The sequence below is a fragment of the Mercenaria mercenaria genome, chromosome 1, assembly GCF_021730395.1.
Source record: "Mercenaria mercenaria strain notata chromosome 1, MADL_Memer_1, whole genome shotgun sequence".
Lineage (NCBI taxonomy): Eukaryota > Metazoa > Mollusca > Bivalvia > Venerida > Veneridae > Mercenaria > Mercenaria mercenaria.
The window spans coordinates 97,918,296-97,937,073 of record NC_069361.1 but is presented as its reverse complement, the minus strand read 5'-3'; the positions used below and the strand labels follow the sequence as shown (position 1 = coordinate 97,937,073).

Genomic DNA, 18,778 nt, shown 5'->3' with positions numbered 1-18,778 from the left:
AAGCAATTTTAGGAAAACTGCAGCTTTTTTCAAAAATCTAGCAGTGACTCATCTAAATAACTACTCTTAGATGAATTTGAATTCCTAAGTTCATTTTAGAGAAATGACTCTGACACATTTGAATATGTTTATTTTTCAGAACAAGGGCTATATGCTGTTTACAAAGAGTATGTACAAGAACACAATTGTTTCCTTAAAAAGTGAGTATATTTTAGGCATTGGAATTACAATCTTACTTACTTTAGATATATGAGCAGTTATATGCATCAAAGGTCATAATCTGAAAATATAATGAATGGATCATTGTCTGAAAAAGAGTTATTTGAGTCCAAAAAGATTATCTTAGTTAAAATATTTGGGGAAAATGGAAATAATTGCACAAAAACTGTATTTTAGGCTTTGATGACTGGGGAGTTTTCATATTCAAACTTTTCTGTTTTTTTACCTCTATGCAAGGAGGAAACCTTCTGTAAACATGTTGTTTCCCTTGAGTAAAGAGGGTTTAAGGAAAGTCTCTGTATATTTACAAAAAATTATACTTTCTGTATGAAGAAAAACAAAATGAAATGTTGTTTAGTGAAAGATTTAGTTATATGTTAAGCAATTTTAATTCATTTACAGTTGACTGTTCGTCAGAGACATCACCAACAAAAATCAAGATAGACTGGTTGTTGCGGTATACACCATGCGCTCAGGAGTTTCAGTCTATAGAAGGCCTAAAGGTAGGTTTATACTGTGTTGAAAAGAAATTCACTGAAATGAAGGTATCGGGATGTGTTTGCATTACAGAGTTTCCCTAAGCAGAATGTTTCAATGCCTCAGATATTTTGAAACCAAAGAGGTCGATCTCATCAAAGTTTCTTTGAATGCATAAAATGAGATAATTTTTACTGTTTTAAAAGTAATTTTACTGAATAAAATTTATTTAATGATAAACCCAGTAATTTGTTTTTCTAATTTGTTTATTGCATGTAATTTACTGTAAATTAGTAATTATGTCTGCCACTCATTTGGTGGGAGAAAGAGTACCGTAAGTGCTGTCTGTCACAGAATTTTGTCCTCTGACACAAATATAACTTTTACCCTTATTTCATGCAAATATTCAAAAGAAGCATGTGGTATTTCTTACATAAAAAAGTTAGAAATTAACTGTTAGTTTTACAAGCAGTTGTCTAGCAGAATGAACATACCAGTACTCACATTCAGTCTATAAAAATTTGTCTCCACTTAGTGGATTTGGACAAGATAGTCTAAGAGCTTTAATATTTTTCATGGGCATTATTAGACTGCTGGTTATCATTGATATATCTGTTCAGTAAGTAAGCCTCTGATGTAATGATCTTCGAGTTAATGAACCTATTGTTATTACAGGGAGAGGCGACAGCTGTTAATATGATGATGACGGAAGGGAAGCCTCAGCTGTTGTTTCCGGACTTCAATTATGATACTATAGAGTACATTACTGACAAAGACAATATACAAATATGTGATGGTTCAACAATCTTTTTAGACGTAAGTTGAAACTAGAAATAAATGGTTGGCGGACCTGTATCGCTGACTGCCCTGTTTCAGTGACTTCTGCTTCAGGCAGTTGGTTTTTCTTCTGAGAGTCGAATGACACAATGTAGTAATGTTTAGTTGCGTGAATTAACTTCTCTCATCCTAGTTAGCAGAAAGAATTGATATGCTTAAAAGCCTTTTCTTGCACACCAGACTGCCGTTTCCAGTGATTTTACCCATGCCAGCAAAACCCATCTGCCCCCCCCCCCCTCCCCTCCATGCCAGATGACTCTCGTGCTGTTAAGGACAACTAGCGATTCATGCATTGAATATGTAAGATACGAAAAAGAATTGGGTAGATATCTACCTTGATAGTTTCTCTCCGTTCCTTCTAGTATATTTCTCGATTCAAAGTACGTTATTTTAAGGTGACCATACTGTTACGATACAAACGATAAAACTAAAGAGGAACTTTGTTTTTGCGTTTCACTGAAACGTCATGGCTTCACTTCTGCTTATGGATGTTAATTTCCTACGCTTTGTGTACATACTCTACCACAAGAAAGAGTGCATTTCTATTTGCTTTATTTATTAGCTCACCTGTCACATAGTGACAAGGTGAGCTTTTGTGATCACCCTTCGTCCGTCGTCCGTCGTCAGTCCGTGCGTGCGTCAACAATTTCTTGTCTGCACAATAGTGGTTTCATTTATGATTTTATTTTAACCAAACTTGCACACAACTTGTATCAGCATAAGATCACGGTTCCTTTCTTGAACTGGCCAGATCCCATTATGGGTTCCAGAGTTATGGCCCCTGAAAGGGCCAATATTAGCTATTTTGACCTTGTCTGCACAATAGCAGCTTTATTTATGATTTGATTTTTACCAAACTGGCACACAACTTGTATCACCATAAGATCTTGGTTCCTTTCTTGAACTGGCCAGATTTCATTATGGGTTCCAGAGTTATGGCCCCTGAAAGGGCCAGAATTAGCTTTTTAGCTCACCTGTCACATAGTGACAAGGTGAGCTTTTGTGATCACCCTTCGTCCGTCGTCCGTTGTCCGTCCGTCCGTCAACAATTTCGTGTCTGCACGATAGTGGTTTCATTTATGATTTTATTTTAACCAAACTTGCACACAACTTGTATCATCATAAGATCTCGGTTCCTTTCTTGAACTGGCCAGATCCCATTATGGGTTCCAGAGTTATGGCCCCTGAAAGGGCCAAAATTAGCTATTTTGACCTTGTCTGCACAATAGCAGCTTTATTTATGATTTGATTTTTACCAAACTGGCATACAACTTGTATCACCATAAGATCTTGGTTCCTTTCTTGAACTGGCCAGATTCCATTATGCGTTCCAGAGTTATGGCCCCTGAAAGGGCCAAAATTAGCTATTTTGACCTTGTCTGCACAATAGCAGCTTCATTTATGATTTGAATTTAATAAAACTTGCACAGAACTTGTGTCACCATCAGATCTCGGTTCCTTTCTTGAACCGGCCAGATCCTTTAATGGGTTCCAGAGTTATGGCCCCTGAAAGGGCCAGAATTAGCTATTTTGACCTTGTCTGCACAATAGCAACTTCATTTATGATTTGATTTTAACCAAACTTGCACACAACTTGTATCACCAAAGATCTTGGTTCCTTTCTTGAACTGGCCAGATTCCCTCATGGGTTCCAGAGTTATGGCCCCTTAAAGGTCCAAAATTGGCTATTTTGGCTTTTGCAGCCATATAGAGACTTCATTTATGGTTTTATTTGATACAAACTTCCAAAATATCTTCAACAACATAAATCTTGGATTCCATGACAAATCAGATCCAATCGTAGGTCCAGAGTTATTTTATATCTTGATTACCTCCCCTGATTGTAATCAAAATGGATTTATATCAGTAAGTACTTATAGGACTTATTTGAAATTTCATTATTGTCATTAGTTGGACTGAGCCAATCAGGGTAGATAACTATGGACTGATTTTATGTCAAATTACCTCCCTTTATTTCAAATTAAAATGGGTATATCTCCGTAACTAATGAAGATACTGATCTGAAATTTCATTTATGTCAACAGATTTATTTGGCAGATCCTTCTTTTGTTCACTTACAATATTTTTTTTATAATTACTTCCCTTTTACGTTACTATAAATAGCTTATTTTTAGTAACTTTTTTATTATTGGCCGTAGGGAAAAACCAAGATCACTTTTTCTGTGGTACAACATGGATGGTACCTCCAATTTTTAGGTGTATTTTGACATATCTGTACCTTGTAAGAATTTTTTTTTCTTTTTGGTTAAATTTCTTCCCTTTGTTGTTCCTGTCCTTTGGACTTAGATATTTTTTCTGAGGACCTTCTTGTCCTCAAGTGCAATGATAACAGGTGAGCGATATAGGGCCATCATGGCCCTCTTGTTTGACCTTGTCTGCACAATAGCAGCTTCATTTATGATTTGAATTTAATCAAACTTGCACAAAACTTGTGTCACTATAAGATCTCGGTTCCTTTCTTGAACCGGCCAGATTCCTTAATGAGTTCCAGAGTAATGGCCCCTGAAAGGGCCAAAATTAGCTATTTTGACCTTGTCTGCACAATAGCAGCTTCATTTATGATTTGATTTTAACCAAACTTGCACACAACTTGTATCACTACAAGATCTTGCTTCCTTTCTTGAACTGGCCAGATTCCTTCATGGGTTCCAGAGTTATGGCCCCTTAAAGGGCCAAAATTGGCTATTTTGGCTTTTGCAGCCATATAGAGACTTCATTTATGGTTTGATTTGATACAAACTTCCAAAATATCTTCAACAACAATAAATCTTTGATTCCATGACAAATCAGATCCAATCGTAGGTTCCAGAGTTATTTTATATCTGATTACCTCCCCTGATTGTAATCAAAATGGATTTATATCAGTAAGTACTTATAGGACTTATTTGAAATTTCATTATTGTTATTAGTTGGACTGAGACAATCAGGGTAGATAACTTTGGACTGATTTTATGTCAAATTACCTCCCTTTATTTCAAATTAAAATGGGTATATCTCCATAACTAATGAAGATACTGATCTGAAATTTCATTTATGTCAACAGATTTATTTGGCAGATCCTTCTTTTGTTCACTTACAATATTTTATTTTTATTACTTCCCTTTTACGTTACTATAAATAGCTTATTTTTAGTAACTTTTTTATTATTGGCCGTAGGGAAAAACCAAGATCACTTTTCTGTGGTACAACATGGATGGTACCTCCAATTTTAAGGTGTATTTTGACATATCTATACCTTGTAAGTTTTTTTTTTCTTTTTGGTTAAATTTCTTCCATGTTGTTCCTGTCCTTTGGACTTAGATATTTTTTCTGATGGCCTTCTTGTCCTCAAGTGCAATGATAACAGGTGAGCGATATAGGGCCATCATGGCCCTCTTGTTTATTTTTATGCCCCCGAAGGGAGGCATATTAGTTTTCAACTGTCCGTCCGTTTGTTCGTTCGTCACAGCGTTAACTTTTTGCATGAAGGCACTTTACTCGCGAACCACTGCACCCAGGACCTTTAAACTTCACATGCTGATAGTACTTATTGAGTACATGACCCCTACTGACTTTGGGGTCACCAGGTCAAAGGTCAAGGTGCTGTGGGGGCATTTGTCACCATTAGCGACAGCTCTTGTTTTTTTTTTTTTGTAAAATACGGTAGGCAAAAAATCTGTCAGAATAAAAAGCTTATTAGTTTACCATATGCAAGAAAAAATATCAGTCATGTGTTTACGAATCGGATAGAAATATCCGTCCCTAAGCCACCTGTGCAGGGGCGCTAGTGAGGCTAGCCCAATGCGCAGGTGCCCTCGGGACGGATATTTCTATCCGATTGGTAAACACATGACAGATATTACTATGCCCCCCTTCGAAGAAGGAGGGGTATATTGTTTTGCAGATGTTGGTCGTTCGGTCTGTCGGTATGTAGACCAATTGGTTTCCGGATGATAACTCAAGGACGCTTGAGCCTAGGATCATGAAAGTTGATAGGGAGGTTGGTCATGACCAGCAAATGACCCCTATTGATTCTGAGGTCAGTCTGTCAAAGGTCAAGGTCACAGTGACCTGGAACAGTTAAACGGTTTCCGGATGATAACTCAAGAACGCTTGGGCCTAGGATCATGAAAGTTGATAGGGAGGTTGATCATGACCAGCAGATGACCCCTATTGATTTTGAGGCCTTTAGGTCAAAGGTTAAGGTCACAGTGACTGGGAACAGTTAAACGGTTTCTGGATGATAACTCAAGAACGCTTGGGCCTAGGATCATGAAACTTGATAGGGAGGTTGGTCATGACTAGCAGATGACCCCTATCGCTTTTGAGGTTAATAGGTCAAAGGCCAAGGTCATAGTGACCTGGAACAGTTAAACGATTTCCGGATGATAAATCAAGAATGCTTGGGTCTAGGATCATGAAAGTTGATAGGGAGGATGATCATGATTAGCAGATGACCCCTATTTATTTTGAGGTCAAAGGTCAAGGTCAAAGTGACCTGGAGCAGTTAAACCGTTTCCGGACAATAACTTGAGAATGCTTGGGCATAGGATCATGAAACTTGATAGGGAGGACTAGCAGATGATACCTATTGATTTTGAGGTCAGTAGGTCAAAGGTCAAGGTCAAAGTGACCCAGAACTGTTAAACCGTTTCAGGACGATAACTTTAGAATGCTTGGGCTTAGGATCAAGAAACTTAATAGGGAGGTTGATCATGACCACCAGATGTTTACTGTTGAATTTGAGGTCTGTAGGTCAAAGGTCAAGGTCACATTGACCCGGAATAGTAAAACTTTTGTGTACAGGGACTAATTAATTTCTGTTCCTTGTGCAATTACTGAATGCATCAAGGGGGGCATTTCGTGTTTTACGAGGTCTTGTTAATATATGCCTTCCCTTTGCAAAGTTTGTAGTATTTTACTGAATTTGATTACTGGTAATACTGTTTTACCCAAGCTTTTATGGTCTCCAGAGTTGTACATATATGGACTAATTGCATCTTTTAATCAGGTACAGTTGCCCCTCATCGACGTGGGTTCGAGCCTCACTCGGGGCTTTGAATTCTTCATGTGAGGAAGCCATCCAGCTGGCTTACGGAAGGTCGGTGGTTCTACCCAGGTGCCCGCTCGTGATGAAATAGTGCACGGAGGGGCACCTGGGGTCTTCCTCCACCATTAAAGCTGGAAAGTCGCCATATGACCTATCATGTGTCGGTGCGACGTTAAATCCAACCCGCCAAAAAAATAAAAATAATCAGGTACAGATTTTTGTCATCTGCTTAACAGTATCACACAAACAAAAGACATCGGTCTCCATTCATCTTTGTAAAGATGATTCCATAAATTTTGTGAAAGACATATACTTTTTAGAATTCATTTTTAAATAGAAGTAATCAAGAATGAACAATTTGAGCCGCACCATGAGAAAACCAACATAGTGGCTTTGCCGCCAGCATGGATCCAGACAGGCCTGCGCATCCACGCAGTCTGGTCAGGATCCATGCTGTGCGCTTTCAAAGCCTATTGAAATTAGAGAAACCGTTAGTGAACAGCATGGATCCTGGCCAGACTGCGCGGATGCGCAGGCTGGTCTGGATCCATGCTGGTCGCAAAGCCACGATGTTGGTTTTCTCATGGCACAGCTCATTTATTTTCAAAGGCTCAAAACAAGAAAGTAAGGATGATTTAAGACTAAGATGTATGTTACTAATTAGAATCAGTGATAATGATTTTGTGTAAAGTACTAGAAATGCTGTATATAATGCTGCAAAGTAAGGATGGCCAATCATCATGCAATTTCTGATGGCCATTCTATGTTGCAAAAAACATAATTTAAAAAAAAAACATGTCTTAAGCAGATACATGTATTTTTATGCCCCCGAAGGGAGGCATATAGTTTTTGAACCGTCTGTCGGTCTGTCCGCATTTTTCGTGTCCGGTCCATTTCTTTGTCATCGATGGATGGATTTTCAAATAACTTGGCATGAATGTGTACCACAGTAAGACGACATGTCGCGCGCAAGACCCAGGTCTGTAGCTCATAGGTCAAGGTCACACTTAGACATTAAAGGATAGTGCATTGATGGGCGTGTCCGGTCCATATCTTTGTCATCGATAGATGGATTTTCAAATAACTTGGCATGAATGTGTACCACAGTAAGACGACATGTCGCGCGCAAGACCCAGGTCCGTAGCTCAAAGGTCAAGGTCACACTTAGACGTTAAAGGTCATTTTTCATGATAGTGCATTGATGGGCGTGTCCGGTCCATATCTTTGTCATTCATGCATGGATTTTAAAATAACTACGCATGAATGTGTGACACAGTAAGACGACGTGTCGCGCGCAAGACCCAGCTCCGTAGGTCAAAGGTCCTAAACTCTAACATCGGCCATAACTATTCATTTAAAGTGCCATCGGGGGCATGTGTCATCCTATGGAGACAGCTCTTGTTATCATAATGTTTTAAATACATATAATGATAAAAACGCAATTATTAAAAGTAAAAATTTTCACACATACTGTATTTTGTATATCTAAGATAACACTTACTGGTGATATTTGACTTGCATGAATTTAACTTAAGGGATGTATGTTTACAGAAGTTTAGAAAGTAAAGCAGTAGCTAACATTAATGTTTAAATATATGTCTTTTCTGTTTTAGCCTAAAATCAAAATTACCAAGGACAAAATAGAAAAGGTAAGAAATCAGTTAATATTTTCACAGATTGTACTGCATTTTACACCAAAATAATTTACTATTATTATGTTAGGGGTACACCATCTACACTGAGAGTTTTTAGCTCTACTTTAGTAGAGCTATTGTACTCGCCCCGGCGTCGGCGTTGCCGTTGGTTAAAGTTTTTGATAAAGTCAAATATGTCTGTTACTATCAAAGCTATTGACTTGAAACTTAGAATAGTTATTTACTATCAAAGTCTACACCAGGAGAAACAATCTCCATAACTCTGATTTGAATTTTGACAGAATTATGCCCCTTTTTAACATAGAATTTTTGGTTAAAGTTTTTATACGCCCGTTTGAAAAACGGGACATATGGGAACGCCCCTGGCGGGCGGATGGGCGGGCGGCATCCACAGACCTTGTCCGGAGCATATCTTCTACATGCATGGAGGGATTTTGATGAAACTTGGCACAGTTGTTCACCATCATGAGACGGAGTGTCGTGCGCAAGAACCAGGTCCCTGGGTCTAAGGTCAAGGTCACACTTAGAGGTCAAAGGTCAAATTCAAGAATGACTTTGTCCGGAGCATATCTTCTTCATGCATGGAGGGATTTTGATGAAAGTTGGCACAATTGTTCATCATCATGAGACAGAGAGTCATGCGCAAAAACCAGGTCCCTAGGTCTAAGGTCAAGGTCACAGAGGCCAAAGGATACAAGAATGAAAAATTCAAGAATGACTTTGTCCGTAGCATATCTTCTTCATGCATGGAAGGATTTTGATGTAGCTTAGCACAGTTGTTCACCAAAATGAGAGGGAGTGTCATGCGCAAGAACCAGGTCCCTAGGTCTAAGGTCAAGGTCACACTTAGAGGTCAAAGGATACAAGAATGAAAACTTTGTCCGGAGCATATCTTCTTCATGCATGAAAGAATTTTGATGTAGCTTGGCACAATTGTTCACCATCATGAGACGGAGTGTCATGCGCAAGAACCAGGTCCCTAGGGAAAAGGTCAAGGTCACACTTAGAGGTCAAGAATACAAGAATGAAAACTTTGTCCGGAGCATTTCTCATGCATTGAGGGATTTTGATACAACTTGGCACAAATGTTCACAAGCATGAGACTGAGTGTCATGTGCAAGAACCAGGTCCCTAGGTCTAAGGTCAAGGTCACACTTAGAGGCCAAAGGTCAGATACAAGAATGACTTTGTCCGGAGCATTTCTGCTAAATGCATAGAGGGATTTTGATGTAACTTGGCACAATTGTACACCATCATGAGACAGAGTGTCATGCACTGGTCCCTTCTTTTGAATTACTTCCCTTTGCTGTTACTATAAATAGCTTATATTTTAACTTTTTCATTAAAAGTCGTAGGGAAAAATCGAGACCACTTTTCTGTAGTACAACATGCATGTTACATCCAATTCTGAGGAGTATTTTGAGCTATCTCTACCTGGTAAGGATTTTTGTGTGGACTTGTAATTTTATTTTTTTTTTGATTTTTTTTTTTTTTTTTTTTTTTTTCTCTTTAAAGATTAATTTCCCTTAGTTGTTACTATAAATAACTTATATTGTAACTTTTTTATAACTGACAGTAGGGAAAAACCAAGACCACTTTTTTGTGGTACAACATTGATGTTATTTTCAAATTTTGGGTGTATTTTAAGGTGTCTCTACCTGGTAAGGATTTTTTTTTGTGGACTTAGAAAAATAAAAGAATTACAATAATTTCTAAAAAAAAAACAAACATTGTAAACAACTAGAAAATTAAAATTCCATTTGCAAATACAGGTGTTAGTGTAAAGAAATTTACTGTGACGTGCGTATATTGTGGCATTCTGGCACTCTTGTTTTATATCTCTGTTACTATTAAAGCTTTTGACTTGAAACTCAAAACAGTTATTTACTATCAAAGTCCACACCAGGAGAAACAATCCCCATAACTCTGATTATAATTTTGACAGAGTTATGTCCCTTTTTAACTTAGAATTTTATGGTTAAAGTTTTTGATAAAGTCAGATATCTCTGTTACTATCAAAGCTTTTGATTTGAAACTTAAAATACTTATTAACCATCAAAGTCTACACTAGGAGAAACAATCCCCAATAACTCTGATTTGAATTTTGACAGAGTTATGTCCCTTTTAAACTTGGAATTTTTTTTACTGTCAAAGCTCTAATTCAGAGTCAAGCACTGAGAAAAGTCGAGCGCGCTGTCTTACGGACAGCTCTTGTTAATGGCTGGACTTTGTTAGTGATTAAGGAAAGATATCACAGTACAGCTTAACCTTGAGGTAAGGTAATACCTGCTATGGAGCTAAACTGAGGTTTGCTGCAAAGCTTAACATTGAGGTCAGGTAATTCTGTTGTAGAGCTTAGCATTGAGGTGAGGTAATATCTGCTGTAGAGTTAATTATTGAGGTGAAGTAATTATTACTTTATTGCTAAAACATTGAGATGGAGTAATACCTTCTGTGGAACTTAACATTGAGGAGGTGAAGTTATATCTGCTGTAGAACTAATTTTTTGAGGCAAAGTAATACCTTCTGTAGAGCTAAACATTGAGGTGAAGTAATACCTGCTGTAGAGCTAATTATTGAGGTGAAGTAATACCTGCTGTAGAGCTAATTATTGAGGTGAAGTAATACCTCCTGTAGAGCTAATTATTGAGGTGAAGTAATACCTGCTGTAGAGCTAATTATTGAGGTGAAGTAATACCTGCTATAGAGCTAAACATTGAGGTAAAGTAATACCTGCTGTAAGGCTAAACATTGAGATGAAGTAATACCTGCTGTGGAGCGTGTTATTGAGGTGAAGTAATACCTGCTGTAGAGCTAATTATTGAGGTGAAGTAATACCTGCTGTAGAGCTAATTATTGAGGTGAAGTAATACCTGCTATAGAGCTAAACATTGAGGTGAAGTAATACCTGCTGTAGAGCTAACCATTGAGATGAAATAATACCTGCTGAAGAGCTAAACAATGAGGTGAAGTAATACCTGCTGTAGAGCTAAACATTGAGGTGAAGTAATACCTGCTGTAGAGCTAAACATTGAGGTGAAGTAATACCTGCTGTAGAGCTAATTATTGAGGTGAAGTAATACCTGCTGTAGAGCTAAACATTGAGATGAAGTAATGCCTGCTGTAGAGCCTAGTATTGAGGTGAAGTAATACCTGCTGTAGAGCCTATTATTCAGGTGAAGTAATACCTGCTGTAGAGCTAAACATTGAGGTGAAGTAACACCTGCTGCAGAGAAAAGTATTGAGGTGAAGTAATGCCTGCTGTAGAGCTAAACAATGAGGTGAAGTAATACCTGCTGCAGAGAAAAGTATTGAGGTGAAGTAATGCCTGCTGTAGAGCTAAACATTGAGGTGAAGTAACACCTGCTGCCGAGAAAAGTATTGAGGTGAAGTAATACCTGCTGAAGAGCTAAACAATGAGGTGAAGTAATACCTGCTGTAGAGCTAAACATTGAGGTGAAGTAATACCTGCTGTAGAGCTAAACATTGAGGTGAAGTAATACCTGCTGTAGAGCTAATTATTGAGGTGAAGTAATACCTGCTGTAGAGCTAAACATTGAGATGAAGTAATGCCTGCTGTAGAGCCTATTATTGAGGAGAGGTAATGCCTGCTGTAGAGCCTATTATTGAGGTGAAGTAATACCTGCTGTAGAGCCTATTATTGAGGTGAAGTAATACCTGCTGTAGAGCTAATTATTGAAGTGAAGTAATACCTGCTGAAGAGCTAAACATTTAGGTGAAGTAATACCTGCTGTGGAGCTAAACATTGAGGTGAAGTAATACCTGCTGTAGAGCTAAACATTGAGATGAAGTAATACCTGCTGTAGAGCTAATTATTGAGGTGAAGTAATACCTGCTGTAGAGCTAATTATTGAGGTGAAGTAATACCTGCTGAGAGCCTATTATTGAGGTGAAGTAATACCTGCTGTGGAGCTAAACATTGAAATGAAGTAATACCTGCTGAGAGCCTATTATTGAGGTGAAGTAATACCTGCCGTAGAGCCTATTATTGAGGTGAAGTAATATCTGCTGTGGAGCTAAACATTGAAATGAAGTAATACCTGCTGTAGAGCCTATTATTGAGGTGAAGTAATACCTGCTGTAGAGCCTATTATTGAGGTGAAGTAATACCTGCTGTAGAGCTAAACATTGAGATGAAGTAATACCTGCTGTAGAGCTAATTATTGAGGTGAAGTAATCCCTGCTGTAGAGCCTATTGTTGAGGTGAAGTAATACCTGCTGTAGAGCCTATTATTGAGGTGAAGTAATACCTGCTGTAGAGCTAAACATTGAGGTGAAGTAATACCTGCTGTAGAGCCTATTATTGAGGTGAAGTAATACCTGCTGTAGAGCCTATTATTGAGGTGAAGTAATACCTGCTGTAGAGCTAAACATTGAGATGAAGTAATACCTGCTGTAGAGCTAATTATTGAGGTGAAGTAATACCTGCTGTAGAGCCTATTGTTGAGGTGAAGTAATACCTGCTGTAGAGCCTATTATTGAGGTGAAGTAATACCTGCTGTAGAGCTAATTATTGAGGTGAAGTAATGCCTGCTGTAGAGCCTATTATTGAGGTGAAGTAATACCTGCTGTATAGCTAATTATTGAGGTGAAGTAATACCTGCTGTAGAGCTAATTATTGAGGTGAAGTAATACCTGCTGTAGAGCCTATTATTGAGGTGAAGTAATACCTGCTGTAGAGCCTATTGTTGAGGTGAAGTAATACCTGCTGTAGAGCGTATTATTGTGGTGAAGTAAAACCTTCTGTAGAGCTAATTATTGAGGTGAAGTAATACCTGTTGTAGAGCCTATTATTGAGGTGAAGTAATACCTGCTGTATAGCATATTATTGAGGTGAAGTAATACCTTCTGCAGAGCTTAACATAGAGGGGAGGTAATGCCTGCTGTAGAGCATAACATTGATGGGGATATTACCTGCTGTAGAGCTAATTAATACCTGCTGTAGAGCTTATTAAAGGCAACCCAGTAACAAGGCAAAAAAGTCATTAAAGTGTGGAATAATAGTGACATTTGACTAAATATGTTCATTAAATGGTATTTAGGTGCCTGAAAAGACTGAAAAAGCGAAAGCAACCACCACAGAGAAGGCAAAAGAAACTGGGAAAAAAGATACAGCAGCTCCAGCAAGACGTAAACGTGAAGAAACAGATACGACTGATAAAACACCTGCATCAACAACAGGAACAACAACTCCATCTGAGACAGAAGCAGTGACAACAAATGTATCAAAGAGTTTGAAACAAGATCAAGAAGTAAGTTTACAGGACAGCAAACTTTGTATGTATGTTGTTTAAAGTGTGATGTTTTCGATAGATATATATATGGTCAGATCCCATCATGGGTTCCAGAGTTATGGCTCCTCCTTAAAGGGCCATAATTTGCTATATTTTGGCTTGTGACATGATGGATACAACATTTTGCAATCAGCTTTAAATATTTACATTCGCCCTATTCTTTTCCATTGAAAATTATGATGTTCATTTCGTATGAACAACAAAAGGAAAGGCGTGAAAGTTTAGTCATCGCTGCTTAGTGATAACCGGCCGCTGTTTTGCCGACTTCCGCGTATAATCAGGGAGAACGTTCCTTAGATGACTTCGCAGAGGTTCCATCTGGTGAACAGAATGGCTGGGAAGCTGATTTTAATGTTAAGTGTCACAAAATATGTGCAAGTTATAATATAATCTTGTTTAGAAATGGAAAGGAAATATAATGTAAATATAAGAAATGAAATGATTTTTTTCGGTGTTCATGCGAAATGAACGACAGAATAGGATCGGCAAATTAAACATGGATAGCGCTACTTAATCAAACTTGCACACAACTTGTATTGGCATTATATCTTGGTTCTTTTCGAAAGTCATGGGTTCCAGAGTTATAGCCCCTTAAAGGGCCAAAATTTGCTATTTTTGGCTTGTGAACACGATAGAGACAACATTTTACACTCGACTTTAATCAAACTTGCACACAACTTGTATTGGCATAATATTTAGGTTTCTTTCGAAAACTGGCCAGATCCCACTATGGGTTCCAGAGTTATGGCCCTTTAAAGGTCAAAAATTTGCTATAAAGGCTTTTGCAGCCATATAGAGTCTTCATTTATGGTTTGATTTGATACAGACTTGCAAAATATCTTCAAAATATCTTCAACAACAATAAATCTTGGATTCCATGATGAATGTATCAGAACTAATCATAGGTTCCGGAGTTATTTTATATCTGATTACCTCCCCTGTTTTTAATCAAAATGGATTTATATCAGTAAGTACTTATAGGACTCATTTAAAATTTCATTATTACTGTTAGTTGGACTGAGACAATCGAGGAAGATAACGTTGGACTGATTTTATGTCAAATTACCTCCCTTTATATCAAACAAAAATGGGCATATCTCCGTAACTAATGAAGATACTGATCTGAAATTTCATTTATGTCATCAGATTGACTTGGACAATAAATGAAGATACATATTTACTGAATTTATGACAAATTACCTTCCTATATTTTGTATGTAAATGAATATACCTAGCAGCTTCTGAGATTGGTTTGAAACATTATTTATGCCTTCCATGGTAAGAAATAGTCATGTTAGATAACTCTTGATTGAACGTTTATTGATATGAATACTTTTCTAATATATTGTTGTAAAGGCTTGTACTCTGTATCATCTATATGCATATACCAATGCATGATTACCTCCCCTGATTTTAATATAAATGGATTTATCTCAGTAAGTATTTAGAGGACTCATTTGAAATTTCATTATGGTCATAAGTTGGACTGAGACAATCGGGGTAGATAACTACGAACTGATTTTATGTCAAATTACCTCCCTTTGTTTCAAATTAAAATAGGTGTATCTCAGTAACCAATGAAGGTACTGATTTGAAATGTCTTTATGCTATCAGATGGACTCAGACAACCAGGGTAGGTAACTTTTGACTGAATTTATGACAAATTACCTCCCTTTATTTTATGTAAATGAATATACTTCAGCAGCATCTAATGAAATTGGTTTTAAATGTTGTTACAAGGGAATATTTTTGTCCTGATTATATTTAGTGTGTATGCCTATGTGATCTATGTCAAAACTTGATGAGCAGTGGTGCTCAGGTGAGCGATATAGGGCGTGAGCGATATAGGGCCATCATGGCCCTCTTGTTTCTTGAGTTAAACAATGTAGAAAGCAAAAAGAAGTGTTAATAGCTACAACTGTACAGAACAGCAGCTTAAATGAAGAATACAAGGAACTTGAGGATTTTACAAATGTTTAGTATATAATTATATAATAAAAGGAAATAAACACGGGTTGTCTTGAAACTGTACACTTTTCTGCAGTTACACTTCCGAGTGTTGACAGTAAGCACCTAGACAACTTTAGCTGTAAAGTAATTGAGCTGCACCATGAGAAAACCAACATAGTGCATTTGCGACCAGCATGGATCCAGACCAGCCTGCACATTGCGCCGTCTGGTCAGGATCCATACTGTTCACTTTCAAACCCCTGTTGCAGTTAGAGAAACCGTTAGCCAGCAGTATGGATCCTGACCAGATTGCACAGATGAGCAGGCTGGTCTGGATCCATGCTGGTCGCAAATGCACTATATTGGTTTTCTCATGGTGCGGCTCAATTATTATTTATCCCCCCACCAAAGGTGAAGGGGATATTAGAAATGCTCTCCGTCCGTGCGTCCGTCTGTCCGTCCGTCCGTGTGTCCGCAACGATATTTGTCCGGAGCATAACTCCAAAAGTACTTGAGGGATTTTCTTCAAACTTCATACACTGATAGAACACATTGGGAGGAAGTGCAGTGTGCAAGAACAATAACTCTACCTTGCCTATTTTTTGAGTTATTCCCCTTTATCTTATTTTCTTAAAAAAAATTGTCCGGAGCATAACTCCAAAAGTACTGGAGGGATTTTCTTCAAACTTCATACACTGATAGAACACATTGGGAGGAAGTGCAGTGTGCAAGAACAATAACTCTACCTTGCCTATTTTTTGAGTTATTCCCCTTTATCATATTTTCTTAAAACATTTTGTCCGGAGCATAACCACAAAAGTTCTGGAGGGATTTTCTTCAAACTTCATACACTGATAGAACACATTGGGAGGAAGTGCAGTGTGCAAGAACAATAACTCTACCTTGCCTATTTTTTGAGTTATTCCCCTTTATCATATTTTCTTAAAGAAATTTGTCCGGAGCATATCTTCTTCATGCATGGAGGGATTTTGATATATCTTGGCACAAATGTTTACCACCACGATGCGGAGTGTCATACGCAAGAACTAGGTCCCTGGGTCTTAGGTCAAGGTCACACTTAGAGGTCAAAGGATACAAGAATAAAAACCTTGTCCGGAGCATTTCTTCTTCATGCATTGAGGGATTTTGATATAACTTGGCACAAATGTTTACCACCACGAGACGGAGTGTCATGCGCAAGATCCAGGTCACTAGGCCTAAGGTCAAGGTCACACTTAGAGGCCAAAGGTCAGATACAAGAATGACTTTGTCCGAAGCATTTCTTCTTCATGCATGGAGGGATTTTGATGTAACTTGGCACAATTATACACCATCATGAGATGAAGTGTCATGCGCAGTTCCCTTCTTTAGAATTACTTCCCTTTGTTGTTACTTTAAATAGCTTTTATTGTAACTTTTTCATTACTAGTCGTAGGGAAAAATCGAGACCACTTTTCTGTAGTACAACAAACATGCTAAATCCAATTTTGAGGTGTATTTTGACCAGTCCATTCCTGATAAAGATTTTTGTGTGGACTTGCAATTTTTTTTTTTTTTTTTTTTTTTTTTTTTTTTTAAAGATTAACTTCCCTTAGTTGTTACTATAAATAACTTATATTGTAACATTTTTATAATTGACCCTAGGGAAAAAACAAGACCACTTTTCTGTGGTACATCATAGATGTTACTCTCCAGTTTTAGGTGTATTTTATTAATTTTATTATATATAAGGTATCTCTACCTAGTAAGGAGTTTTTTTGTGGACTTTAAAAAACAAAAGACTTACAATGATTACTAAACAACCACAAAATTAACATTCCATTTGCAAATACAGCTGCTAGAGTAAAGAAATTTGCTTTGACGGGCATATATTGTGACATTCTGGCACTCTTGTTCCCTGTTAGCTTTCCATTCCTTCTTTTTACAGTAGCCATATAGAAAAACATCATAGTTATACTCTTCATGAAAATTAATAAAATTTAGCAGTAACCCACCTCACTACTGACTTATTCTTTCTTCCACATCTTAAAACCCCTGATGCGGACCACATCCTTCAATTATGATATGCCCGGTGGGGGGATTAGCCATGTCTGACATGGCTCTTGTTTGCATGGGACTACTTTGTGTATTTTGTGCGTGTGTCGGTCCTTGAAATCTGTTACAGATGAATCAGAAAAGGTAAAAATACTTGAAATAGCCATTTTTGCCTATACTACAGAAGTTTTGTGCCAACAAAATTGATTTTTGTAGAACAGTGTTTTATAGATGTATGGGTCCTAAAAGTATTTTTGATATATACTGCTCTGTGTACGTATGCCAACATGTGAAAATGTCCTAAAGTTTATATATATCTTAAGATTATTTTATAATATTATTATTTTAATTTAGTTCTAGCAGCTTAAGTTTAACTTCTGTTTTTGTGACTCATTTCAGGTAGATCACCCAAGCCTTGCCAAAGTTTGGAAATCTGGTTACTATGCTTTTATTGTAAGGATATCAGCATTGAACACAGATGAAAAGTTTGATGCCAAATGTAAGTTTTCAGTTTGCCTTGTATTAAAGTCATCTTAGCAATTCATTATTATATGCAATAGATTTGTTTAGGTGTATAAACTGGGAGTTATTTCTTTTAACAGTTTTGTATCTTTTGTCAGTTTTTGACTTTATTTAATTTACCATTTAGTTATTATTTTCAGAAAGTAATGGTGACACTGTGGGTTCAAAACCATGCTTTGGTATAGAATTCTTTCTTTAAGGAACCCATTCAGCTTATTAACAGAAGTTTGGTTTATCCCACGTGTCCTCACCTACCTGAAACAAGGCACAGAGGGACATGTGGAGTCTTTCTCCATCATCAAAAGCTGAAAAAACATTGTCACATGACCTAAGTTGTGTCTGTGTGATGCTGAAACCAACAAAAAACAATTTTTCCAAGGAAATATTCAGTAAAATGCTTGTAATTTGCATGACAACTTAAATGAAATATATAAGATCCAATATTTGTAATACTTTCAGTGACTGTTGCTATGAAAGGGAAAGTTGGATATATCTCGGCAGTAGATTGGCCGCTACTCATTGTAAGTTGTTTTCTGTCACTGCAAGCAGTCAAAGTAAACAATAACTTTGGAGTTTTTAGCTCACCTGTCACAAAGTGACAAGGTGAGCTTTTGTGATCGCGCAGTGTCCGGCGTCCGTCGTCCGTCCGTCAGTCCGTCCGTGCGTGCGTCCGTCCGTCCGTAAACTTTTGCTTGTGACCTCTCTAGAGGTCACATTTT

At 37.5% G+C, this 18,778-nt stretch overlaps 1 protein-coding gene across 1 annotated transcript in view; it reads left to right on the top strand.

Annotated features, from left to right (window-relative positions):
* The window catches only part of LOC123529383 (transmembrane protein 87A-like), a 69,526-nt gene that overhangs the window by 19,878 nt on the left and 30,870 nt on the right, over positions 1-18,778 (top strand). The window contains exons 2-8 of the mRNA XM_045309699.2: positions 140-200; positions 622-722; positions 1,372-1,512; positions 8,197-8,232; positions 13,302-13,511; positions 17,937-18,036; positions 18,519-18,580. Coding sequence (XP_045165634.2) covers positions 140-200; positions 622-722; positions 1,372-1,512; positions 8,197-8,232; positions 13,302-13,511; positions 17,937-18,036; positions 18,519-18,580 — 711 coding nt within the window. The remainder of the gene's footprint in view (positions 1-139; positions 201-621; positions 723-1,371; positions 1,513-8,196; positions 8,233-13,301; positions 13,512-17,936; positions 18,037-18,518; positions 18,581-18,778) is intronic.